This window comes from Zonotrichia leucophrys, chromosome 14 (genome assembly GCF_028769735.1).
Source record: "Zonotrichia leucophrys gambelii isolate GWCS_2022_RI chromosome 14, RI_Zleu_2.0, whole genome shotgun sequence".
NCBI lineage: Eukaryota > Metazoa > Chordata > Aves > Passeriformes > Passerellidae > Zonotrichia > Zonotrichia leucophrys.
The window spans coordinates 11973029-11999062 of NC_088184.1; the positions used below are offsets into that span (position 1 = coordinate 11973029).

General features: G+C 48.7%; 1 protein-coding gene and 1 long non-coding RNA gene across 2 annotated transcripts in view; one reads left to right on the top strand and one right to left on the bottom strand.

The window, feature by feature from the left end:
* Positions 1-7752: 7752 nt before the first annotated feature.
* Positions 7753-26034, top strand: part of LOC135454057 (uncharacterized) — a 59380-nt gene continuing 41098 nt past the window's right edge. The window contains exon 1 of the long non-coding RNA XR_010442021.1: positions 7753-7860. This is a non-coding gene — a long non-coding RNA (uncharacterized LOC135454057). The remainder of the gene's footprint in view (positions 7861-26034) is intronic.
* LOC135454089 (galanin receptor type 1-like) lies at positions 17032-21448 on the bottom strand. Its single transcript, XM_064725836.1, has 2 exons — positions 21235-21448; positions 17032-20780 (listed from the first exon to the last, which is right to left on the bottom strand). Exon 2 carries the CDS (start codon positions 20683-20685, stop codon positions 19357-19359), a length of 1329 nt encoding a protein of 442 aa, XP_064581906.1. The 5' UTR covers positions 20686-20780; positions 21235-21448; the 3' UTR covers positions 17032-19356.

The following is a 26034-nucleotide window of genomic DNA, read 5'->3' on the forward strand; positions in this document are numbered from 1 at the left end:
AAATAGGTTATCCCCTCTTCTCCTTTCTGCTCCCACACAGGCACGTTTTGAAAAGTACCACAACTTCAAATTTGCAATCTGTGCAGTTTGAGTGTGTCAGGTACTCCAGTCTCTAACACCAGCTATTAGGGCTGTGTTTAGTCTAGCAGTATTTGAAATAAATTTGAGCTGGTGGAATGTGAGAGGACTTTAGAGATTGCTGGAAAAGAGAAGTTATTCCAAGAAAACCCATATTCCTCTCAGGAATGCCAGAGGCAGCAAGACAGAGAAGAGAAATAGGTTATCTATAGCCCAGGCAAATAAAATATTCTTATTATAACTCCATGGGCACTATGCCAGCTCTCTGCAAGCAATATTTCTCTTTGCATCTTGCTTTGCCAGTTAATTGGACATCTATTATTTCATGATTTCAGCAGGAAACACAGCCTGAGTGATGGCTTTGGTACCCAGCCCAGTGCTGCTGTGCACTTGCTGAGCCCTGAATGGTGGAAACGCTTCCAGTCCCTCTCTGCTCCTTCTCCAAGTGTGTGTGTGGATTGTCAGAGCTGCTGGGTGGCATTTCCTAGGGACAGGGGTGTGTGACAGGTTCCTCCAGCTCTACCCATGGTGTTCAGGGTGCTGCAAGGGTGGAGGCAGCTCCTCCTTCCCCATCTCCTGCTCCTTTCCCTTCCTTTCCCTGCCTGGGGACCACTCTGGCTGCTCGCTTGGGGACATGGGGGCAGCTGCAGGACACAGCCACACACCACATGCAGGGATGTGGCAGCCCAGGGCTGGTCCTCAATGCCCAGTTCTCTCTGCCAGATTATTTTGGTCAGTTATATCTAGAAACCAGGGTGGAAGCAGCTTATTTTAAGATTACACAATATTTTTTTTTCTTTTTTTCTCTCCAGATCCTGATTTTGTACACAAGTCTGTTTACCCTTCCTACCCAACCCAACTGTGGGGTTCTCCACCCCCAGACCAAAACCTGAGCGTGGCTCCAGCTGCCTGCCCAGATGCTCACAACGAATTGTTTGCTGACAAGCTTCAGACCTGCAATTACTCAGACAAATTATTCAGCAAATAGTTTTGAATAATGAACCCCTTTGAGAAATTTGAGTTGTTTTGCAGGCAGATTCCAGACAGAGAACATGCTCAGGAAGTCGTAGCTTTCAGCACATTTTCCCCTCTGTTTGCCAGGCTGTGGAGCTGGCAAAGCATCCCCTCCTGATACCTTCCCCTGGGATTAAAGGGCTCCACCAGACTCGTGTGATTCAGGCTGAGGGTGCCCACAGCTCAGAGCAAATCCCAAATCCCCCCATATCTCCTCCTTAATGGTGATCTCAGCTGCTTTTTCTTCCAGTCCAGCTTCCCCAGAGCAGGGATGTCTGCATCCATACATGTCACCAGCAAAGCAGAGCATCAGGGTTTGGAGATGTCTCACCCATTTTGGCCAGTATTGCCTCTGGGATCTGCAAAATCAGCACCTTAAATAGCTGATGGGCTGTGGAAGGGCAGAGTCAGGAGAGGTGCCTGTGAGAATTCACATCCTGAGAGCTACAAGAAAAGGAAAAAGCAGCTTTTGAGGTCAATTATCTGTAGGTTCCTTCCAGATCCCACCTGCCAGCAGAGCCCAGTGCTGGATGTTTTATAGCTGAGGAAGGAGAGCTTTTGGCAGGGAAGGCCAAAATGAAAATGAGTGGCATCACTTTGAGTCTCTTGGTCCCTGAGTCCCATCAGGGGCTGATCACAGGGGAATAAAAAGATGGCATTTGCCAGCAGGGAATCATGAGGGCAAGGAGCTGAGGACCTGTCTCTTTTCAGGTCTTTCAGCCACCTGCTCTGGACTCTGCAACTGGGCAAAGCAGGGAATGGTGGAGGGCAGAACCTGCTGGGTAAAGGGCACAGGATTCCAGACCCTCAGGATTGCAACATCTGCACCTTTTCCACCAGACAGAGAACATGAGAGGAGAAGGGAGAAAGTCACACAGGGCATGGAGGAGCCAAAAGGGTTGGCAGAGGTTGTCCAGAGAGGCTGTGGGTGCCCATCCATGGGAATGTTCAAGGGCAGATGAGATCTGAGCAACCAAATCTTGGTGTGGCATCCTTCCCCATGGCAGGGGAGTTGGAACTAGATGATATTTAAGGTCCTTTCTAACCCAAGCCAGTCTATGGTTCTATGAAATGGCCTGTTCTTTGCTTTGGAGAGGCCAGAGGAGGAGGATGGCAGCACTACCAGGGCTGAAGGTTGAGGCATCCTCAGGCCATGTGCTGCACGTTCCCCTGACCCGTGCCTGCACAGGGAACCAGAACATCTCTGCAAACAGAAAAACGGCTCTGCCCTCACCGGGGCTTGCTGTTTGCATATTTGAAGCTCTGTGGCCACAATCTGTCAGCGGGAGAGCAGCAGAGGAGGAAACAGCTCCAGACGCGTGTACGCAAACACTGCTGCCCAAAGGTAGGACAGGAATACAAATCACCTCCTCTCTCTCTCTCTGTGTTCGCATTTGCAACTTCTGCATATTCAAACGCTCTCCAAACTCCCGCAGCCCCTTCCGAAAGAGCCGAGGTGGGAAATTCCCTTTCTCGGGATGTTTTGCCATCTAGTGCCCAGCTGGGAAATCTCATCCGGCTGCGCCTCGGGAGGCAACAGCACCAGGAATGATTTTTTGAGAGACCATAAATATTTCAGGAGGATTAAGCCATGCAGGAGCCTAGATTTAGGTGCTTTGGTGGGTCAGACTCATCGGGAGGCAACAGGACATCCTGGTATCTCATTTCTGACAATAGGCATCAAACTCTGGAATTGTTCCACTGCTGTAATTCCTGTTGCACCTCTGAAAAGGTGGTGCTGGAAAGAGTGAAGAGAGGATAGGAGCAAAGAGCTGCTGACCTTAGGGATGGGTATCACAAAGGGCAGTAGAGTTGGATGTGAAGAGGAATGGCAGGATGATCCAGAAGAAAATCAGGCAAGAAAACAAATTCCATCAGTCTCCAGTTTGGGTCTGTCTTGGTTCTCTCATCCTTCAGAGAGCAGCTTGCTCCTGCTGCCCAAGTGTTTTGTGGATTTGGAGCTGCTGGTGGAGGTCTGAGAGCACATCTCCCTGCTGCTCCCCTGCTCAGGAGATGCTGGTGATGGACAGGACAAGGCTATGCATTGTGGGGTGGAGCTCTCTCAAACAACAAAGGAACAATGGCACCATTGACCCAGACAGACCCCAGCCCAGAGCAAACTCCCTGCATGCCTGGAAGCCAAAGAACATCAGCTGGGAATCCAGATCCACCATGGATTCTCTCTGTCTCTGTCTCTCTCTCTCTTTCTCATTGCTGATGATGGAGAAATCCCAGTTTGGTGGAGAAGGGTGAGAGAGGCAGAGATGGAGCTGAAGAATCCCAGGTAAGCAAAGCCTCCAGAGCATCCTATTCTAGTCAGTGTGCCAGCTCTCCTGGCATGTGCCCTGCAGACAGGGGTGAGCAGCACTTCCAGCAATTCCTGCCATGGACATTTGGCATTTGGCATTTCTCACCATCACCAGGTCTCACTGAGAAAGGGGGACTTGGAAAGCCCTGTCAGAGGAGAGTTCCTGCTGCTGTGAGGGGCTGTGGTGGTGTCCGCAGGGGTCCCAGGACCAGGGAAGAGATGAGAATCTTGACTCTGCATTTCAGAAAGCTGATATTTTATGATATATATTATATTAAAAGAAAATTATATACTACAACTACACTAAAGAAAAGAGAAAGGAGCTCATCAGAAGGCTCAAAAGGAAAGGAATGGAATGATCATAAAATCTTGTGGCTGACCAGAGTCCCAACACAGCTGGACCTGTGATTGGTTGTGAAATAGAAACAACTCACATGAGACCAATCAAAAATGCACCTATTGCATTCCACAGCAGCAGATAATCATTGTTTTTCTTTTCCTCTGAGGGTTCTCAGCTTCTCAGGAGAAAAAACCCTAGCAAAGGGTTTTCCAGAAAATATGTCTGTGACAAGGGGCAGCCTGAAAACAGCATTTGGAAACTGAGGAGCACAAACATGCAGTGCCTGGGCAATGATTTCGTGTTCTTTGTAGACAAGAGCTGACTCAGGAGAGAAAGTCCTGTCCTGAAGAATCCTGTCCTGGCTGCATCTGGAGGATGCTCCTGGAGGGGCAGACACCAGGCTGGCTGTTTTGCCATCTCAGTCAGCACTGTCATGGCACTGAGCACCAGGGCTGCTTCAGCAGCAAGGACAGGCAGTCGTGTCCACATCCTGCTGTCACTTTGTGTTTGTGCTGCCAGGGAATCTGGTGTTGTGTGCACCCGATGTGACCAAGCACTCTGAGCTCACAAGGATCAGATTTTCAAAGCTATCAGCCTCCCAAATGTGCCAATAGGTGACTAATGGCTTCTGAGTGCACTGTGCTCCAAGAACCCTGAGACACACAAAGGGGCTGAGATAAGACAGGAGAGGAAAAAGGCTTTGTATCGTTTTAAAAAACACTGCAACTCTCAAGTGTTTTGAAAGAACGTGTCTAATGTCTAATATGAATTTCTAATGAAAAGAAAAACATGAAAGAAATGCCTTCAATATTTCAATGACTTTATTGATTGGGATTATAAAGTATGTATTACTAAACTGTGTTCTGTCATCGTTCTGCAGCAACTGATAAACAGAGTCTTCAGCAAGTGCTCTCACAAGTTGGTTTTTTTTTTATTCCCCTAGTTTGTGAAATGCTGCTCTGTGAGCTCAGCTTACCCCTATCTATTTATCTTAAGAACAAAGTACCAAAATATCACTGTAGGAGATACACGAATCGCCTCAAATAATATCCTTCTGATGGGCTTAAAAATAGAAATAAATCATTGCAAAACGGTCATCATCAACGGCTGGAGTAAAAATAGAACCATTGCTACATGCTTTTAAAAAAAATTCGAGTTTAAAGGTCACCAAAATCCAGTTTTGCTGTTTGCTTTAAGAGCTCAGGTATCAGAGAAGTTGTGGTCAGAGCAGAGATAAGGCTTTTTTCACCTAAATGAAAGTTGATGTAAGTAATAATATCCATATCTCTGACCTGTGACAGACACAGTGCATGAGGAGGAAACTACAGCTCCAAATCGCCATGAAGTCAGCAGAAAATCTTTTCCAGATTGTTTTTATCTCCAGCTGGGAAATGTGGTGAAATTTAGAATTCCCTCATGCCTCACGAAAATTGGTGGTTGAAGTAGCTCATCTATAAATAATTTAAGTTCCATTTATATATGGAATGAAGATTCCAGTACCTCACCAGGTCATCATAAAGACAATCAACAGCTTCTGTTCTGTTACATCACAATTCCCTGTGGAAATCCCCTTTTTTTGTCCTTGAGACACGGTGTTGAAGCCTTGATGTGAGCAGGCGTGGGATGCAGGGCCCTGATTCTGCTGAGCCATCAACCACCCTTCAAAGCTGCATCCTAAAAAAAACCCCAAATTCTCAATTTGCCTGTGCCTGGGATATGTTACACAAGAAAGGAAATTACATTAAATGGTCTTTATAGAGCCCAGAGAGTCAATAATTTGAATGCTGGGTTTTTTTCAAGCTGGTTTTGAATTTGTCATTGCTCTTTAAATGGGTTTGCTTACAGAATGGTGCAATTCAGGTAAGGGCTTGGAATCCTGGGCAGTTTTCTACAGAGCTGCAATGAGATAAAATCCAATGAACCAACATTTCAGATGTTCCAGAGCCCAGTCCAAGGTAACTGGAGTGTTACAGTGCACAGTGACACTCCCAGCTGTCACCAAAACCTGGGGCATGGAAGCGCTGATGGCTTTCACTAGGTCTGGTGAGATATCACACTGCAGCAGCAGACACAGGGAAAAAACATGACTTCTATTAATTTTATATCATCTCAAGGATCTCTGGGCCAGCCATGTCAGGGAGAAGTGTTTTATTTCTCCAAGAATCTGCAGAATCTGTGGTGGTGGAGGCTGAATGCAGATAATCATGGTTTTTGGGCACGTATCTGAAAACAGTCTTGTGAAAAACTTGGATTAGTGTTAAGCAATTTAACAGAGGGCCATGCCAAATTGGCATCATCTTCTTGCAATTGCTCATGACTTTATCTTGCTCAGTGACTAGCACAGCATGTAATTCTCTAGGAACAAGGTGTGAGTGTTTGGGAAATCTTTATATAATCTATGAAAATTGGAAGGAAAAGATCAAGAACAGGAATTCTTTATGTGAATGCTGTGAGGTCTGTTCCTGTTGAGGGAAGGTGCTTTAAAGAGAGTGGAGATGGACACCTTGAGTGTCTGGAAGATCAGGGAGAGGAGGAGTTTTATTGGAAATCCAAGCTGACCTTGAGGATGTGGGGCAGCAGGGCATGGGAGGCCAAGCCCTGGCATGGTGGAGGGGCTGGGTGCTCTCATGTGTGCCAAAGATGGGCAACCAAAGAGCACAAGGATGAATCATCACCATCTCCGAGCCTGGCAGAGATTCTGTGAAGCATCTTCATTCCTTGTGAAGGCATTGTGTGCCTTGAAGGCATTCAAGGCTTGAATTCAAACCTTTCTTCTGAGCTGGCTCCACATCCTGTCCTCTCTGTGGACTGAGAGTTCAAAACCAGTTACTTAACGTTTCTCTTTGGAAGTTCTCTCAGGTTCATAGGTCTCAGAAGAGGGAGGAGAAATGTGCACACAGAATTTCCTAGCTGAGCTCTAGCATGGGATTCATGTGGTGTCACCAGAATGACAATGCAGGTACCCTGCTTTGCTATTTTCTTTGAAGACTACAGGAAAAGAGATCCTGTGGGAAACAGTCTCTCCCCTGGTAGGGAAGACTGAGATGGAGCCAGGAGCTCTTCTGGATTTTGCAGGTTCTTTTGCACATCCCACACCCTGACAGTCCCACATCACACCCTGACCTTGTTCTGCTCCCTCTCTGGGCACAGCAAATGCCTCTGACTCCAGTTCCTGCCTGGCTCAGCTGTTTCTGTCACACCCAGTAGATGGTGCCACCAAGTAGCACATTCACATCAGCAGTTTCTTGTCGGAGGCATTTTAAGTTTGCTTCAATCACTGCACATGTCCTAGAATCCAGCAGAATTCCTTCCTTCCACCACTACAAAGAGTTTTTCCGCTAGGCTTGGGATATTGTCACAGGAAACATTTATACTTTAATTTTTCCCTGTTTTCATCATGCCATCTAATTAGCATCATGTTTACTGTACAAATATTTAGGGGGAAAAAAGGCTAAACTGTGATCATTCGTTTTTGAATTTATAAAATTTCTCTGGCTTTTCAAATTTTTGAGTAAAATTCTGTGCTCAATTTTTTTTTATTGTGACTGAATCTATTGTTAGGAAACAAATGGTTCTGGGTAAGAAATGTTAGGAGTGAGTGAGTGCTCAGCACCTTCAGTCATGTCTTGAGAATCTTTCCTCTTTATTTTCTACTCCCTCAGCAGCACATCTGCAAGTGAGAGATGCACTGATGGTTCTGTCCCTGGCCAAGCTGGAGGTTTCAGAAATTCATTTCTTGTAACCAGAGCTGGCAGCAAAGGAACAAATGGTGAGCTCTGTTTCCATCTTAGATGTCTTCTGCTGCACCAGCCCCCAAATGAGAATCCCTCCTGTGTAACACAAATGCTTTGATAATTCAGGCTGTCAACTTGTCTGCAAAAGCCAGAAAAAGAGATATGAGAGAAGGCTCCCCTGTGGGTAAAACGCAATATTTAATTCCTGATCCTTTGTGTTTTTCTTGGAAGATTCACCTGTGGAGCATTTGGTTTCCTGTGTCTCAAAGCATGGTTTTCCTTTTGGAGGCTGTTTAAATATTTACCTTCTCTGCCCTTCTCATCCCACCATCCTTCAAACCAGAGAAGGGAACATTTATCCACATGCAGCCTGGAAGATGCTTTGGGTGAGTAACAAATACCTGCAGTTTAATGAAGACTGGAGTTTTCAGTCTTTGAGAGCATGTATTACAGCCTCAATTTGGAATAGGTGATGAGGTGATTACTAAACCCTGGTTGCCATGGGGAAAGAGAGGAGGGTGATTGCTTTTTGATGGAAGAAACTGAGAGGTACCAACAGCAACTTACTGCTAATACACACTCAAGGTGCACTTGGCATCAATGCATCTGGTGGGGAGCAGCAGTCAATCTTGCTAATGCCTGAGGAGTCAGCTTTAGCAGCAGCAGTTATTGATGCAGAAGGTCAGCTTTTTGTGCCTGGTCACTCCTTGAAGCCTCCCTGGAGTTTGGTGTGGCTGTGGGAGTGATTCCCACAAGGGCGCTCGATTGGATTTGTGAGCGGCTCAGGGGTACCCACAAATCAAGCAGGCATTGGCCACCTGCAAACATCAGTGAAGCATCAGCCCAAAATGGGGTCTGGAGCCTGAGGGATTCTTAATAAGGCAGATTATTGTACTGGTGTGCTGGAGAGAAGGTCCTGCCTTAACATTCCAGGGGCTTGGGAGGGAAGCTGTGCAGTGCTGGGGGTGCAAGGATGCCCCAGCTGAGCAGGGTGTGCCAGAGGGTTTGTGTCTGTGCTTTGGTGCTTGGGGCACAAGGGAGAGGTTGGCTCCTTGATTGGATACACCAGGGTGGGCTCTGCCCAGCCTGGGATAAAGCTGCAGTAATTCCTTCCCTGGAAAAACAGCCAGGCAAGGGGAATGTGAGAAGGGAGTGAGACTAACAAAGCAGAGGTTGCTTTCCATCACTTTGATGACCACTTCGATGGAGATCCCAACTGAATCCATGGTTGCCACCACCTCACAGCCCTTGGGGAGGCATCCTGACTCTGGCCCCTTTCCAGGGCAGAATTTGGTCTGGAAAAGCAACACCAAACTGGCCAAGATGGGGCTGAGCATTTCTTCAGGAGCTCGAGGGTGACAGAGGGGCTGGAGCAGGGGGTGGCTGCTCTGTCTGCTGGTGCTGAGAAGCTCTGAGCGTCTTCACCCTTTCCTACACCCCTCTCCTGTAGAATGTGGTTGAGAGCTGCCCTTGGTGTCTTGATTCTCTCTAAAATGGGAAGTTTTTGGGGGATAAATACTGAAAATCTGGGCTAAATCCTGCTTTCTGTACCAGTTGTCCCCCAGTATTTCTGGGGGCTCCTGCACAAGTAACAAACCAGCCTGCTTGCCCTGGGTCACTGTGGGTTTTCCACCTTGCTCTTTTTCTCTCCTTGGTGCTTTTCATGTCAGAAACAGCTCCAAAATAGCCAGAGTCTTTGGAATGACACTTCCCTTATCATCATCCTTAATGATCTGACAGTGGTGGAGACACATCACTGTAATTGTGTTTGTCTCCTTCACTGGCTTTTCCTTGTAAATTTGTTCCTTGCATTTATTTCTGGATGGCAGATGTGTTAATGGCTGGGCAGTTTAATGTGTTTATCTTTTGTGTGCTGTATATTTTGGATATAGAAACAGAGAAGAGATAAGTGTGAAGAAACCACTTCTGCATTAATGCCAGCAATTCTGACATTATAAATATATATGAGAGAGTTCCCATGATTATATTTTAATGTTTTGTTTAATGCATCGATTCTCTGGGGATGAAACAAGATAAAACTTCATTTGTATAATTTAAATGGCTAGCAATAAAAATAGGAGCAAAAAAGGACCAATTAAATAGCAATGCTTTCTAACCTATGCAGATCCCATTCCCTTGGAAGGTCCATTTCCTGCAATGGAGCCTGTGTGGCCCCAGCCCCCTCTGTCCTCAGTCAACCATGGGCTGTGGAGTTGTGGCACCAAACCCTAGCACCTCCTCAAGGAGGGAAATCAAGCCAAGCTGAGCCTCATGTGATGTTACAAGGGAGGCATGGGCACCATTTTCCATTATAGAGGCAATGGAAAGGACAGCAGGACTGGCAGGGCCAGTTGTCCTCCCCACCCCCTGTGTGGACAGCAGACCACCCCAGACCACTCCAGACCATCCCAGACCATCCCAGACCACCCCAGACCATCCCATAGTAAGAAGTGAGGCATATAAAATAAAATTTGTGTAGTCCTCATGTTGGTTGTTTGGTTCTTGAGCAGTTCCTCCTAGCAGAAGTGCTCACCTGTGGTTTCATAGTTTAGGTACCTTCTTGCTGCTTTACAATCTGTGTTGTTTTCAACTCTGTGTCTTTTTTTCCAGGGTGGCACTCCATCACCTCACCCCTTTGTTCCCAGATTTCTCTTAGCCAGCACAGCATGCCAAGGAACAAAAATTACAATTCCTAGCTTTTCTCACAGTTGAGAAAAGGACTTGGGAAAAAAAAAAAAAGCCCCAACAAAACCCCACAACAATAATCTATCAAAACATTTCCCATGGGCAAAGGCTGCTGGAGCAAACATGCTGAAGCTTATCAGCACAAATGAAACACTGCTTTTCTCTTTCCCTTTTGAGCTCTCCCACCAGCCCTGCCCATCTCTGCTCCCACAGAGCAGGACACAGAAGGTGCCGTGCCCTGAGAGCTTCCTCCAGTCACTTCTCATTGCCAGCATGGGAGCAGCCCATGGGTTGTGGCCCTTGTTTCTGTGCTACAACAGCAGGCAGCAGAGATTGCCTCTGGTCAGGCAGCTTTAAGACAGCAGATAAGGAAATTTAAGCTCTTGCTGTCCAGTTGTGTTACAGCCTTGCAGCCAAGCCAGCCTGGAGCCAGGAGCTGCCCAGGTGCCCTGGCAGAGCCTCCCTTGGCATTCCCTGGCACTGGGTTTGGAGGAAGGGGAGCTGCTCCATGACCGCTTTCAGACCCCCACATCCATCACTGCCCCCCCGTTTTCCCAAGTTTTGTTTTTTGCCTGATGAAGCAAAGACTGGGAAAGAGTTCTTTGCTGTTCCTAGGAGTTCTGGCTTCCAGCTCTGGCACTGAGCCTTGAAGAAAAGCTTTGCTGTTTCCATGACAAATTTGGCAGCTTTCTGGCTTCTGGGCTGTCATGCCTGGACTTCAGGAAGAGAATTAAGGAGATGAGATCAAAAAGAGCATTTTGTTATTTGAGAGCAAAGACTTTCCCATCCTACTCAGCCTTCCCACGCTGTGCTTGCAGATGCAGGAACGTGGCTGCTGTAGGTGTTTTTCTTCCAGGATGTGTGTCTGTAGATCCATTTGAATCCACACAGTTGGTCCTGTGTGACATGGTCTTGGTTAAGCCATGAATTTCCATTCACAGCCTGTGATCACACAGATATTCACCAGCTTTTGAAGGGACCATGGTGTTCTAAGCTTGATATGCTTACAATGTAATTGGAATTATATTCATATGCATGCATTCCTTATTTCTGAAGTCTACAAGAAAAGCCCATACAGATTGAAAACTATTTATTCTTCTTGATCTGAATTTTTTGCTGTAAGAAGCTGCACATCATCAGGACTGTGTCATTCCCTGCAAAAATCAGCCTCAAGGAAGGAGCTTAAAATCTCTCACATCAAATTTCTGGGGGTCACATTTGCCCACTTTGGCCCCTGACAGCCTGTGTGGAACAGGCAGATGGCCAAAAAGTTCCCAGCTTTGAGACCTATGAAACCACTAGCAAGAATTTCACCTTTCTGCAGGAAGAGAAAAGAATCCATTGCAGCTCAGACCTCTTGGAAAGATCTAATGTGGTATTTATTTCAGATATAAATTTGACTGTATAAAAATGACACCTTTTTTACTCAGCCTGTGGTGCCAGGTCCAGCTCTCACTTGTAAATTAGGAGCAGATCCATTAAGGCTGTGGAATTACAGCAGCTGATGTGCCAGCAGCCTCACCCTGGCAGCATTTCATTCACTGTGGGCTTCCCTCTAATCTCCTGCAGAAGAATCTCTGCTGAAGCCAACAGTGGTGAGGAGGGGATGAAGGAGAAGGAGGATTTGCATTTTCTGGGCAGCAAGGAGCCTGGGAATTCTCTCCTGCTGCAGAGGGGCAGCATCTCCACTGCCCCAATGGGCATCAGAGCCCTGCTGGAGAGGGGGCATCAAAAATGCTCTTGCACAAACTCTTGATCACTGTCTGGTGCTGCTGCATGGATGCACCTCTGCACCTCCTGCCTGATGTCCCAGGTCACCACAGGGACCTTGCAGGGGGCTGGTTTTTCCCCCACAATCTGTTTCCCACTCACAGAGGAACAGACTGCAGCCTTGCCCTTGCTGTGGGGATTTAGGAGAGGGATTTGGGATAGTTTTGCCATTTTGTATCATTTTCTTGATGCGATTCTGCCAGGGGCTGTGCTGGGCTGTTAGCTCCTGCAGGAGAACATCCCACCTTTGTGAAGCTTTATGAGTCAGCCCACTCCAAATACCAACGTGCACCAAGAGGCAGCGCAGGAATTGTTTGCTCCCGTGCTGCCAGAGCCCAGAAGAACAACCAGACAAAGCAGAAAGGCTGGATGCAGCCTTGGGAGTTGCAGGCTCAGTTCTGAGCTGAGGGAGGCGATCAGGGAGGGGGCTGAGTCCCACAGGTGCAGGTAGCACAACCTGCTGCTGGCTGTGCCCAGCCGTGCTGGAAAAGGTCTTCCTGCAGGCATGCGACTTTCTGAGATCCTTGGGCTGCCTCTGGTACTGATTACAGCAGATTTAATAGTGTTATTAGTTTAGCCAGTGAGACCTTTATCAGAAGAGATTAGCAGGTGGATGAGAGCTTTAATATCCTCGGCAGATCTATTTCTCCCCCAGTAATTGCCTTAAGATGGTTTTATTTCACTGTCTGGACTTTCTCTCCTTCCCCTTTTTATCTTTTAGCTTATTTCCTGAATGTTTTACCACATTTTCCTTCCTCACACTAAGAAATAGCAGCTCAGGACTTGTGAGCCCTGGCTAATGGGATCCATCTGCCTGAAGACTCATTCATAAAGCCCTTTAATTCAGCAGCTCCTTTCTTGTGCTGAACGTCTGAGGACAGGAAAGTGGGGGTTGACTGAAAACACCTCAAGTGGAAAATTAAGAAAGGCAGAGACTCTGCAGCACCTGAGGCAGCAGCCTGGACACCCAGGGGTGCTGCTGCTTTTGTTTGGAGGTGTTTGGCCAGCCTCAGAAACTCTGGCAGGGACAGGGGCAGGCCACTGCTCACGGCTCTGCAGATGGGCCCCAGAGCACCTGGCAGAAGGCTGTGCTGCCACAGACATCTTTTATGAAAAATCCTTTCCTTAGGATTTTTCCTCCTGAGGAGCTGAGAGGCCTCAGGAACAAAATGTAAACATTGATTATCTGCTGCTGTGGAATGCAACAGGTGGATCTGTGATTGGCCCATGTTGGATGTTTCTAATTAATGGCCAATCACAGTCAGCTGGCTCGGACAGGGAGCCGAGCCACAAACCTTTGTTATTATTCCTTCCTATTGTATTCTTAGCTAGCTTTCTGATGAAACCTCTTCTTCTATTCCTTTAGTATAGTTTTAATGTAATATATATCATAAAATAATAAATCAAGCCTTCTGAAATATGGAGTCAGATCCTTGTCTCTTCCCTCATCCAAGACCGCCTGTGAACACCGTCACAGGCTGTGCATGGGAAATGCCTACCAGGTAAAGGAATAATTGGAGTTTGGTGATTTTATCCTACAGTGCACACTGCATTTTGTGCTCCTCAGTGCCATAAAACCTCCCAGAGACAAGGGTAGGGCATGTGGGGACAAGTTGTTAATTCCTGGATCTTTCAGGTGCAGAAATACTTCATTGGGATGGTGATCACAGGGGTCTTAGGATGAGGGAAGAGATGTAGATCTGGCTCCACATTACAGAAGGCTTGATTTATTATTTTATGATATATATATATTACATTAAAACTATACTAAAAAGAATAGAAGGAAAAGTTTCTTCTCAGAAGGCTACCTAAGCTAAGAACAGAATAAAAAAGAAAGATAACAAAGGCAGCTGCCTCAGACTCTCTGTCTGAGCTAGCTCCACTGTGATTGGCCATTAATTACAAACAACCACATGAGACCAATCACAGAGGCACCTGTTGCATTCCAAAGCAGCAGATAATCATTGTTTACATTTTGTTCCTGAGGCCTCTCAGCTTCTCAGGATGAAAAAATCCCAAGAAAAGGATTTTCACAAAAAGATGTTTGCGACGCTTCATGTGTATTTTTAAGAATAAATTATCCTTGGATAATTCACCCACCCCCCAGTGAGAAACATAAACCAGCTGTCTTAGAGTGCAATGAGTTAAGAAGGAAAAGGTTGAACGTAGAAAATGTTTAAAATCAAAGGTCACGTTGCAGCTCCATGAGACTTCCCCTTCTCACCATGGGGCGGGGATAATCACCAGGCAATCAGTGCCCCCTGCCCTGGCAGTCCGGAGCCAGCTCCTCACCACTGCCCTCCAGGCATCGATTTCTCCTGGGGGTGTCTTGCAATCAGCAAGAGACACCAAACAGGAGCACTCTGCTGTAGATCCCTGACTTGGAAAAAAGTTCTCTGCAAGTGCTGCATCCATCTTTTTTTTTCTTTTCTTTTCTTTTCTTTTTTTTTTCTGAAATATTTTAAAATATTTCCTGGCTGTTTCAAGTGAAGGAGGGAGAAATCCCTGGGTCAGAGCAGCCAGGAGGCTCCTTCAGGGCCTGGCAGAGCAGCCTGGGGGTTGCACGAGGCTGCACTGACTCTGCAGCTGTGTTGTGTCAGTTCTGAGTCTCAGGACTTGCCCTAAAGACGTTTAGCAGGCAGAGAAAGCAACTCCTGCAGTTCCTGTACCCCTGGGCTGACCTAACCAGCAATCATTCATCCCCAGAAATTTTGGGAAAGTCTTACATGATCCCTGTACCTGCCAGTACTTTCCTGGGGGCTGTTTCCCTCAGGGCTCCACCAATATCTCTGGTTGTACCTGCTCATAGCTGCTCTTTAATTTGGTCTTCTAGCAGCTGACAGGGATTTATTTTCATGACAAGTATAATCAAAAATGTAAACTGAGGTGCTCCGGTTTTTCCTAGAAGATTCACAGTGATAAATCTCTGATTCCTGGCAAGGGCATCACAAGACACCAGGCAAGTCCAGCAGTCTCTGCTCTTTTAGATATTTCACTGTTTAGATATTTCACATCACAAGAGCTCAGGTGCTGTTGTGTGTGGGATGTGCTGTGCTGAAGGGAGTGCAGGAGGAATTATGCTGATGTTGTGGATAACTTTCCAGCCAGCTTCCATCCGTTTTGCATGTCAGCATCTGTAAGAATAACGCATAAAATACCAAAATTCCAGCAGTCAGGACTTTCCCTTTGGAGGGCATTCCTCTTTCTGGGATGCTGCAGTGAAAGTGGTGAGCCCTTGAGAGGGCTGATGGATTTAGAAGAGGGATGGATCAGTTGGTTCTGTGGTGGGCACCATGCACCATCCCCTGGGGCTCCTCAGCTCTCACTCTGCAGTGCCTGAGTGAGCATTTCTCGGCCTGTGCTGTGTCAGCACTAACGTGCCCTACCTCCAGGTGACTCTGCCTGGCAAACTTTTACCACTGATCACATTTTCCCAGGTCTGAAATCATCCTCTGCTCTTGCCTTGCTCTTTAATGTGGAAGGATTTTCCATAGGGATGTAGAAACAAGGGTGCAGAATAGAGCAAACAATGCTCAGCTCCCAGGGATGGCTGGCAGCACGTCCTGGGAAGGAGCAAGAGAGGAAATCACAGCTATACACCCAAGGTACTCTAGGTCAGAAGTTTCATCATTGTTTTAAAGAGCTGCTGATGGCCTTTTCTGCTCTTCTCTTGGACATTTTATTACTTTCAGCCCTCACCACTTTGTCTATCTGTGAGCCCAGCAGCTCCATGGTGTGAGGAGAGGAGCTGCTTGCCCTCACACACCCTGGATAATCCTTCCACTGGCTTCCCCTGAGTAATTTGTTATAAGGAGCAGTGATTCATCAATCTCCATGTGAAGGCTAGAGAGCAGTCATGATTGTACCTACCTCAATGATACCTGCTACAAAAAATTGTCTCTTTTCCATCTCCCTGGTGGTTCCCAGAAAATAAACCTGTCACATCTTTGAGGCAGCGCTGACAGTAAGAGAACAGCTCTTGGAATATGAGAGGGTTACTGAGCAGCAGCTGCCTGTAAGTCCTTAGCACAGCAAATGGATCCAGGCACTGGGGCAGTGCTGGAGTCCCCATTCCTGAAGGGATTTAAAAGATGTGGCACTTGGGAACATGGTTTGGTGGGGCTTGGCAGTGCTGCGTTAATGGTTGGATCTTAGAGGTCTTTTCCAACCTAAATGAGTCAGTGGTTGTAAGGAAGGCTGTTCTAAACATCCTGTTTCTGTGAGGTGGTAAAATGCCTGTATTGATTTGAACAGCAAAGCAGAGAAGGAAGACCCATGGGGGAAGAGTGGGACTGAGATGCATTAGCAGCATTGCTGTGGGAAAACATTGTCCTTGTGACGCCTAAAATTCACATTTCCAGTCTGCCTGGGCACATTCAGAGAGAAACACATTTCCTCAACCACACAACGAGTATGGGATGTCTGGCTGGAGCTCCTGTGAGGAACCATCTGTGCTCACCAGCCAGAGCTGTGTCTGCTCCCTGCTCCTCAAAGGACCAGGAGTCCCCCGAATGCCTATCAAAGCTCCTGCCATCTGAAACAAGGATTTTATGTGGCCTGGAGGGCACTCAGATGTCTTGTCAGCCTTAAATATAAAAGATCTTTTATCAGAGAGGAGGGGGAAGAAGCCACCTTCCCAAACGCTGAGGTTTCACCTCTCTGGGATCCAGAATGAGTCAGCCAGGCCCTGCTGAGCTCCACAGACCTGTTCAGGTTAATAAAATCCCTGCCAGAGCCTGGGCAGCTCACAGGATGCTGTGTGGCTTCCACATTGACGTCACTGCTTCTCATTTACCCTTGGGTGAGAGGGACCAAAATCCATCACTACCTGGCAGCCCCTGGGTAAAGCCCTGCAAAATAAATCAGCGTTCTGCACAGCAAACAGGTGTCTGCAGCACAAAAGGAGCCATTCACATCAGCGGGGCACAAAGGGATTTTTCATCAGGGGAGAGGAGACATGAATGGGTCATTAGAGTGAGGGGAATTCACAGGCAGAGAGAGATAACAGGGAAAAGCAGGGGGAGATTTCACTGTAGAGACAGTGGAGAAGTGCTTGGAGTGTGGGGGGATAGAGAAGAAGCAAGCAAGGAGGCAAAGAGGAGTTAAGTGAGCAATTTTGCTTTATTATAGGAAAACAGGGACACTGAACAAAACTGGAAAATACATTTAGAAGTGTGTAGAGGAGATAACCTTGCCAAGTGGAAGAGACTTTTGCCTCTGTGAATTTCAGTGGTTGGGAGTGCTGTGGGGCTGGAGGAAGGCACGGGCACCTGTGTCAGGAGGGGAAGGCCCAGGTACACTAATGAGAACACAGTTCCTGGTATTTCTCCTCCATGGAGGGTACAGAGGCTTCCAGGTAGGACCCAGGCATTAGCACACAAATTCAGAGAAAAGAATTCTCCGCTGGGATATTTTAAAATATTAATATCTTGCATTTGACTGCATCACTTGATCTCATCCATTTTCAGAGCCAGGAAACCACAGGGAATGGAGCTCTGTGGTCCCTTCATTGTAGTTTATCCAGGGCAGGATTAAATATACAGGTCAGGGCAATGTAGGGGTTACAATATTGTGTTACATTTGGTCTGGGGATGGAGAACATATTTTTACAGACAAGGAATCAGTGGGCATTCAGAGTGAGCTTTTGATGCTCCTGAGTCTGCCACATTTTGCCAGCCCTAAAAATATGCCTTGAAAGAGAAAATAAAATCTCTGCAGGCTTTTCTCCACAGCTACTAAAAGATCAGGCAGTAGGTACGCTCCTATATCACCTGCAAAAATGCAGATGTTCTCATCTCCAGCACACATAAAAGCCATAAATCTGGGTAGTTGTAATGTCTTGTTCATTCATGTAAAGAGAACACAAATTGTGGATGGCACTGCCTGGTAAGGAGGAATCTTTCACTTCCCAGGCAGATCATTGTCAACATTAAACACTATTGAGTGATCATTACAAGGGTTACTTTGAAAGGCTATTTTCTTATCTCTATTTGTTTGCCTACAAAAGGCACCCTGGAAGGCAGCAGGATATTGTATGAAACTTGGATTTCCTTAAGCATCCTTCCCTTGTTCAGTAATAATAATAATAAAAAAGCCCCCAGTCATCAGAAGCCTGAGCTCCTTTAAATTCAAAATCCTCTCGCAGGGATGCTGCTGTGTTCAGTCTGGGCTTTGCTAAGGGGACAAACCTGCTGTGCCAGGAGCTGGGGCACAAGCAGCTGGGCATGGGCTCTCTCCCCTGGCACTGGGCAGGGAAGGGGTTCATCTCTGGTGTCATTCCAGCCTTTTGGATCTCTGTTGTAAATTTTTTGCCTCCTACCTGTTGCCTGATCTGATGTGTTTTCTCTTAGACCTTGGGGAGAAAGGTCTCCTTTGTGCTCAGAACAACAGAATGCTCAAGCTGTACTGGAGCCTTTCAATGCTAACAGAATAAAAGTATACCATTTATTTATCAAAGTCTCCTTTAAAGGAGGAGATGGACGAAACAGGTTTTAACCTACTTGTGATGCTCAGGAAAAGCAAGCCCTTTGATTCGCTCCTTCCCAGACAAACAGCATTGCATTGCTTGTTTCTGATTTTATTACCTATAAACCACTTTCTATTTTTTGTTTTCACATGCCATTGACTTTGTTTGGTACAGACACAGCTGAACAAGGCTGGTTTTCAAGTGCAAATCATGTTAATAGATGCCCAGTTCTTTCCACTCCACACACAGGAGCACCGCTGTAAGAAAGAGAGCTGATGCCCAAAAAAATATTTTCCTGTTTCATTTCCTAAATTACCTCTGAGGCCACATTATCCCTTCTGAATCCCCAAATGTGGAATGGTGATGGTTGCTTTAGTACTTCTGGCATGTCTCTTCACATAAGGAGAATTTGTTTGCGTGGAGGAGTGAAACAATACGAGCAGACAATGAAGTCTCAAGTGGTAAAGTGTGTGAAATTCTCCATTTACTATTACTTTTTATGACGCTGTTTCCAGCTTTTCTTCACTGCTTGCAACTACAACTGATGGATTTGGAGCACAGAGTGCCTCTTATCACTGCTCTTCATCAGCAAATGTGAGCAGCAGCAAGCAGTCAAATCGTTGCTGCATCCAAACAGCATCTCTGCATCCAGGGATGGAGCTGCAGGGAGAGCTCACTCGTTGGGAACTTGATCTGCCTAATTATGTGACTGTTGACTGGGCAACGGGCTGCACATCCAGTTGTCCCCAGTAAAAAATAATTTGTCTTAAAATTTCATCTGAGTTAAAATACATCATCTTTTTATCTCATTACCTGCTTCTTTGCCTGTCACGGCATTTTTGAAATGGTATCAAGAGTTGTTAGGAGAAAGCTCCTTTCCATCATTAAAATACCGGGTTCAGAAAGATCTCCAGAGTCCTTAAATGCAGATGAGGGCATGAGTGGCACTTCCTGAGCAGAATTACAAGGAAGTGCTCTCACTGGAGACAGTATTCAGAGGTGGATGCTGGCAGGAGTTCAAGTGTCCACACTTGTTCTTATGGCCATGACTCCCCTGACATCTCCTGTCCGTGGAGGGGGTGCTGGAGGGTCCTTTCCTTGCAGGCTCCACTGAACTCCGGTAAGAGAGCAGCTCTGGGACTGAGGAAGGAGTTGTCCCTTCAGACAGAGAGAAGTTAAAGAGAGAGACCATCCTTTGGTGGTATTTGCTCTTCATTTCCTTGGCTGATCTGTAGAGGTTCCCAACAAAGCAATAGCATATCGGGTTGAGGCTGGAATTGGTGAGGCCGAGCCACTGGGCAAAAGGCCTGAGCTGCAGGATCCAAGGAGAAGGAGTCACATCCTGCAAGGACTTGGGGATGTTGAAATCGATCCAGATGTCCATCAGGTAGACGGGCAGCCAAGAGATGGCGAAGAGCAGCACCAGGGCCACCACCATCTGTGCCACCTTCCTGCGGATCTTCAGCCTGGAGGCGGGCAGGGAGCGGTTCAGGGCAGAGCTCTCCTTCAGCTGGCTGCTGCGGCTCCACAGCCGCCGCACCGTGAGGAAGCAGATCACCATGTTGAACAGCACGGGCAGGCAGTACAGGGCGCAGAAGAGCAGAAAGTTGTAGGCTTGCTTGAGCCTCTCCTGAGGCCAGATCTCCCTGCAGATGGAAAACACCAGGGGCAAGCCCTCCACCACCCCGATCTCATCCCGCTTGTTCATGAAGATGAGGGGCATGCATATCCCTGAGGACAGCAACCACACCACCAGGATGGTGCTGAGGATCCTCCTCTGGGTGAAGAAGGAGCGGGCGTTGAGTGGGTTGTGCACGCTGTAGTACCGGTTCACGCTGATGACCGTCAGGCTGAGGACGCTGGCGGACACAGAAACAGCCTGGATGAAGGGCACTGCCCGGCACAGGAAGTCCCCGTACACCCAGGCTTTGTAGATGAGGTTGCCCACGGTGATGGGCATGCAGATGCACACCACCATGAGGTCACACACGGCCAGGTTGATGAGGAGGCTGCGGGTGGCGCTCAGGCTGGACACGCGGCTGCGGCGCTTGCGGGTCAGCACCCTGATGGACATGATGTTGCCCACGAAGCCCACCACAAAGGACAGCAAGTACATCACTGTGAGGCTGATGGTGACGGGCTCCTTTGCAAAGAGGAAGAGCATCTTCTCCAGCTCTTCCCACCCCAGCTCCTGGCTGCCGTTCCAGAGCCCGCCTTGGGTCTGGTTCTCCTCCTGCCAGAGCTGCAGAGGGTCAGGGGGGGGCCCGGGTTCTGGGGGGGACAAATCCATGGCTGAGTCCCCCCCGGGTGACCTGGGCTAACGGGGCAGAGCTTTGTGCGCTGCTTCCAGTGCTCCGGACATGGCGAGCCGGGGATCAGCCCTGCCTGCAAAAGAGGGTGTGGAGAAGGGGATCAGCGGGGGCTCGCTCGGAGCAGCGATCGCCCTGCAAGGGGAGCATGTTATCCGCAACTTAGCTGGGAAGCGGCCGCAGCGCGGGGCGGCCGGGCTGGACAGCGCGGCAGCGGCACCGCTCCGGCAGCAGCGGCGGGACCGACGGGAGCCCCGGCCCGGCCGCGGAGAGACGGGGAAGGAGCCCCGGGCCCCCCGCAGCCCGGAGAGCAGCCCCGGCCTCGGTCCGCAGCCACTCCCACGCTCCCGCTGTCCCTCACTCCCTCCTTCCCCGGAAAGTTGCGTGTCCCGCGGCCGCGCTGCCGGATCCCTGCCCCGGGCTAGCCCCAGGTCCCGGTCCCCTCCCGTTCCTTCCCGGTTCCTCCCGGTCCCTCCCGGTTCCCCCGGTTCCCCGTCTCTCCCGCGGTCCCGCGGCGCGGCGGCACTCACCGGGCGGAGGGCGGGCAGCTCTGGCCGGGCTCCTCCCGCCGGCAGCTCTGCCGTGGCTGTGTGCGTGTGTCCGTGTGTCCCCGTGTCCGTGGGTCCGTGCGTGTGTGCCGCGGCAGCGCCCGACCCGCCGCCACACGCGCGTGCTCGCACCCACGCACCCACCGCACCGCCAGCCCGGCGCTCACCGCGCGGCGCGCACACAGCCCCGCACACCGAGCACACCCCGCACACAGCCCCGCACACAGCCCCACACACCGAGCACACCGAGCACACCCCGCACACCGAGCACACACTGCACTGAGCTGCACACACAACCCCGTACACACCACACACAGATCCGCACGCACTGCACGGAGCCCCGCACAGAGCCCCACACACCCCGCACACCCTGCACTCCGCACACACACTGTACCCAGCCCCGCACACTGCCCTACATGCCCCGCACACTGCACACAGCCCCGCACACCTTGCACGCCCCGCACACGCACAAAGCCGCACACACAGAGTCCTGTCCTGCGACCCCTGCGCCCGCACGCACACACGCGGATCCCGACAGACCCTACACACATCCCTCAGCACGTCCCGCACGCTCTGTGCACACTCCCTTTGCACACTCCCTTTGCTCGCACCTTCCTAGAGGTGTCCCGCACACCCGCAGGCACCCTGAGCATCCCCCGCCCCGCTCCCTCCTCATCCCCATCCCCGCACCACTCCCGCACCTCTGCGTGGCCCCGCGCTCTTTGCACCCCCAGAGCCTTCCCGTGCACCCCTCCCCGCACACGCAGGCTCAACCCCGCAGCCCCTCCGCACCCCAAGAATACACACACACACATCTACACACACACTCACGCACACACGTACCCACGCACCCTACTCTCTCTCTGCAAAGCAGCGATGGCCGGGCCCGGCCTGGGACAGGCCAAGCTGGAAGGACCCGAGCCGAGCTCTGCCCGGATCATCCCGGGATAGTTAATCCGAGCCGAACCGTGCCAGCCGCCCGTCCCGCCCGTGGTGCTGAAGGGACAGCTCCGGCAGGGCCGGGCACGGAGCGGGCAGGGACCGGGCGGGCTGGGACAGTCGGGGATTGTTCCTGAGGGTCTCCTCCTCCTCCTCTCGCTGGGTTCATTTGTAGCAGAGCGGGGAGGATCCTGCTTCACTTTTACTCAAACATCCCCCACCATACTGAGTTTCTGCCGGATTCCGGCATGCCAAGGGATAACAGCACCACAGGTGGAATGGGAACTCACCCGGACAAAGAAACAAAACTTCTGGTGTTTTCTGTGGAATTGAAGGAATGGGGAAAAGGAACGTTTATGGGGAAAAGTGTCTTGAAAAGTTGAAGTGCTTGTTGGGGAGCAAGGTTGGTTTGTAAAATTGGACTTTTGACTGGAGGTGCTCAGAGGGCGCCGGTGTATCACAGGGGACAATGTTTGATGAGAGGAATTCATAGCTCTGCCAGAAATGTTTGGTTTTTATTCTCTTTCTTTGCCTTCTCTGAGGGAGAGCAAAGTAACAAATCCAGCCCAGTGGAGGCTGCTCGTCACTGAACGGTGAATGCCCTTGATTTCACTGGGAAATTCCCCATCCTTTTTATTCTATGCATGTGAAAGAATAAAGTAAATATTTTTGGTCAGCTTTACGTGAAATGAAAGGAAGATCAGTGGTGGAGCTACGCTGAGGGGGGTGGCAGGCAGATGTGATCAGCCTGCAAACCTCTCCTGCCTGAGAATGCATTTGCTCCAAGTGTGTAACTGCTCATTCTCCTACAGTTCTGTCAGTGTATTTATAGGTCTTCAGAGACAAACAGCTTCCACAAACTAATTGCAGAGTGTTGCCCAAAGCACCAGGTACACATTATTCCACATTATTCCACACAGTGAAATGCGTGGATACTCGCATGGATACCTAAAATCTGCTGCAGCTTCACAGCTGCTCCATAAGCAAATAGATCTGTTGCAATGAGGCAACTACAGAGCCCAGCCTTGGAGCTGGCAATTGGAAATCTCCATGCACCAGAGCCCTTGCCAGCCTCTGACAGCCTCCCTGCAGCACACCTGCCATTTCACATGGAAAACACAGGATGGAGGTGTTTAAGTCAACATTTTTAGTAAGGTATTAAGAGAATACAAGAGAAGAGAGTGCAGAAATGCAGAAATGTGCCAGGGCTTGTTTTGTCCAGGTTGTTGCCTTCCAAATGTTCAAGCTAATAAATACATTTCACTTCTTTCTTTCTCCTCAGTGCACTTTATTTGTAACTCGCATGATTTACTGCAGAGGGACCTTTAGGACTTCAAGACTAAATTACTAAGTTAATCAATGGTTTGATATAATTAGAATGAATCTGCTTTTGCATCCATTGACACAACTCACAAATGCCAAGTCATCTCCAGCAGCAAATGACAAATTCATCCACTGTGTGCAGCTGACAGAGAGCACAGGGCATTGATTATCACGAGTTCATTGATTCTAACAAGTTCAAAGTCACCAGATAACTCAAGATGGGGAATCTCTAGCTAAAAGAAATGCTGTACCCTTTTCACTTTGGTTTGCCTCTTACAGAGCAGCTTTGAAGTGGAGGCTAAATAAAGTCCACCGGAGACAGGAGCCAACCTTCAGCAGCAAGGGCAATGGGCTGTGATCATACAGCAAAGCACATCAGAAATAACCCAATGGTCTCACTGGAGTTACAGCTGTGAACAACTGACCTGAGAGGAGTGAGTCAGCCACTTTGGGGCTTCGCCAGAATCTCAAAAAACCTCACATTTCCCATGCCAGCTACAAGTGCCCAGCCCTGCCCTGCCCACTGCGCAGCAGAGTCCCGGGCCAGGGTAAATTTAGCTTTGCAGCCTCAGCACAACCTCCCTGCTCCCACTGCAGCAGGAGCTGGGCATCACACAGAGCTGCAGTGATGCTCTGCTGTCCCAATGGGTGTAAATCCAGGAAACCCTCAGGATTTTCCAGCTTGGGCTGGACCTTGAGAGTATGAAGCTAGAGCAACCCCTCTGGTTGTGCATCTACTTGTGCTCTCCACACTCTAACTGTTCCCCTTGCTAGCCAGGCTCCCTGCCAGGATTTGGGAGATACACTGTGTGGTCCCCAGTATATCTGCATCCCTGCCCTCTGTGTGATGGCACCTGATCAAAGGGCACTTGGCTCTCTTGGCTTTGTCCCAGTGCCCATCCCAACATGCCTGATGTGTCTCAGCTGGCACAGTTTGAGGTGAAGGCCTCTTGTGAGGATATAGCTTCTCTCCCCTCCTGTGCTTGCCCAGCAGGTAGGTGGGATGGGCTTTGCCCCCTTCACAGAGGTGAAACAGAATTTGGGCTTGTCTCAGTGCAGCAGGGCTGGGTTGGTGCTACTGGGACAGATTGCCAATGGTGCTGCTCGTGTCAGGTGAGCTGGGAGCACATTTCAGGGTGTTCTGGGTGAGCACTGGCCCTTGGTGAAATTGTTTCCCACCTGATTGTGCTGGGAGGTGCTGTTAACACTGAAAACACTGGATTAAACCCACCTCCATTGCCACTTGTCCCTTCTGCCTGCCACACTTTGGACCGATGGACACGGGAGGACCTGGGGCTAAGGGAGACTCCCCCAGCCCTCCCAGGACCCTGCTGGGAAGTTCTGTGTGAGCATTTCTAATGCTGACTAACACAGAAAATACAGAAAACTGGCTCTCTTGCCATGAGGACAGAGTAACAACATCACCATTAACTCATAGTGGATTAAGAAAAAAACAAAACTACCCTTCTCCTGGGACGTTTTCATATAAATCTCCAACCCAGCACCAAAACTCCCCAAATCCTCGGTGCCATCGGGCTGGGATGTCTGAGCTGGCTTTGTCGCTCCCTCTGCTGGTGACTGCTCTGTCCCCGTGCCAGCACTGCTCCGGCACCGCCGTTTTGGGGCCAAAACGAGCTATTTGTGGTCCCAGGGTCCGGGTCCTCATCACGATTCCCGTGTGACATTCGCAGATGTCAGTGCTTTGATGCTGCTGTCAATCCAGGAGGAGATAAGAGGCCAGAGCTGCTCACAATCAAAGGCAATACAAAGGAGATGCTGAGTGCACTTCAGATTATTTGAAAATAAAATAGCGAAGCAAATAAAAAACATCTGGGAATTGATGTTTGTTGTTTGTAATTACTTCCATGAGAGAAAATCTTTGTTCTCCCACTAGTCTTCCCTCAATCAAAGAATGAAACATTTAAACTATCCCCAGTCTCCTTTGGAGGATTTTAAATGGAGAATGTGTGCATTTTTATGTCTGAGAATATTCACTGGTCTGTTTTCATAAACAGATATGTGCCAAATTCCATATCTTCTGTCCTTTTTATTGGATGCCTTTTAGATTGAGTGGTCCGGAAATGTAGTGGCTGAAAGAAAAAGATAATTTTGCACAGAAAAATTTGTCTAATACAATGTTCACCGGCTCAAGAACAATGAAACATCATTTTGGCATTGGAGTGATTGAAAATTCTGTCTTTCAGATGTCTTTGCTTGTGGTTTCTGCAGAAGTTCTGGCAAGTAGCAGGATGGGAATGCAGGGCTAAAGATGCTCTTGCAGAGCTTTGTTTAAACCCAGGGCCACACCAAGTCAACTTGACCCTCTCTCATTAAATGGAGGATCCTGAATGGAAGTGCAATGAGTAACAAAGTGAGTGTTTTAAGGAGAAATCAGTGCTGTGGTCCCTAAATCACTGCACACGTTTACAGAGAAGATTTTGAAGTGATAATGAGCAGCAGGTCAAGCCTTTGAGAAGTTTAGAGTGCCAGGACTTGGCAGAGGAGGCAGCTGACACACAA

Bases quoted from the DNA above. Each gene is read 5' to 3' on its own strand.
- LOC135454089 (XM_064725836.1), bottom strand. From the start codon at position 20,685: ATGGATTTGTCCCCCCCAGAACCCGGGCCCCCCCCTGACCCTCTGCAG.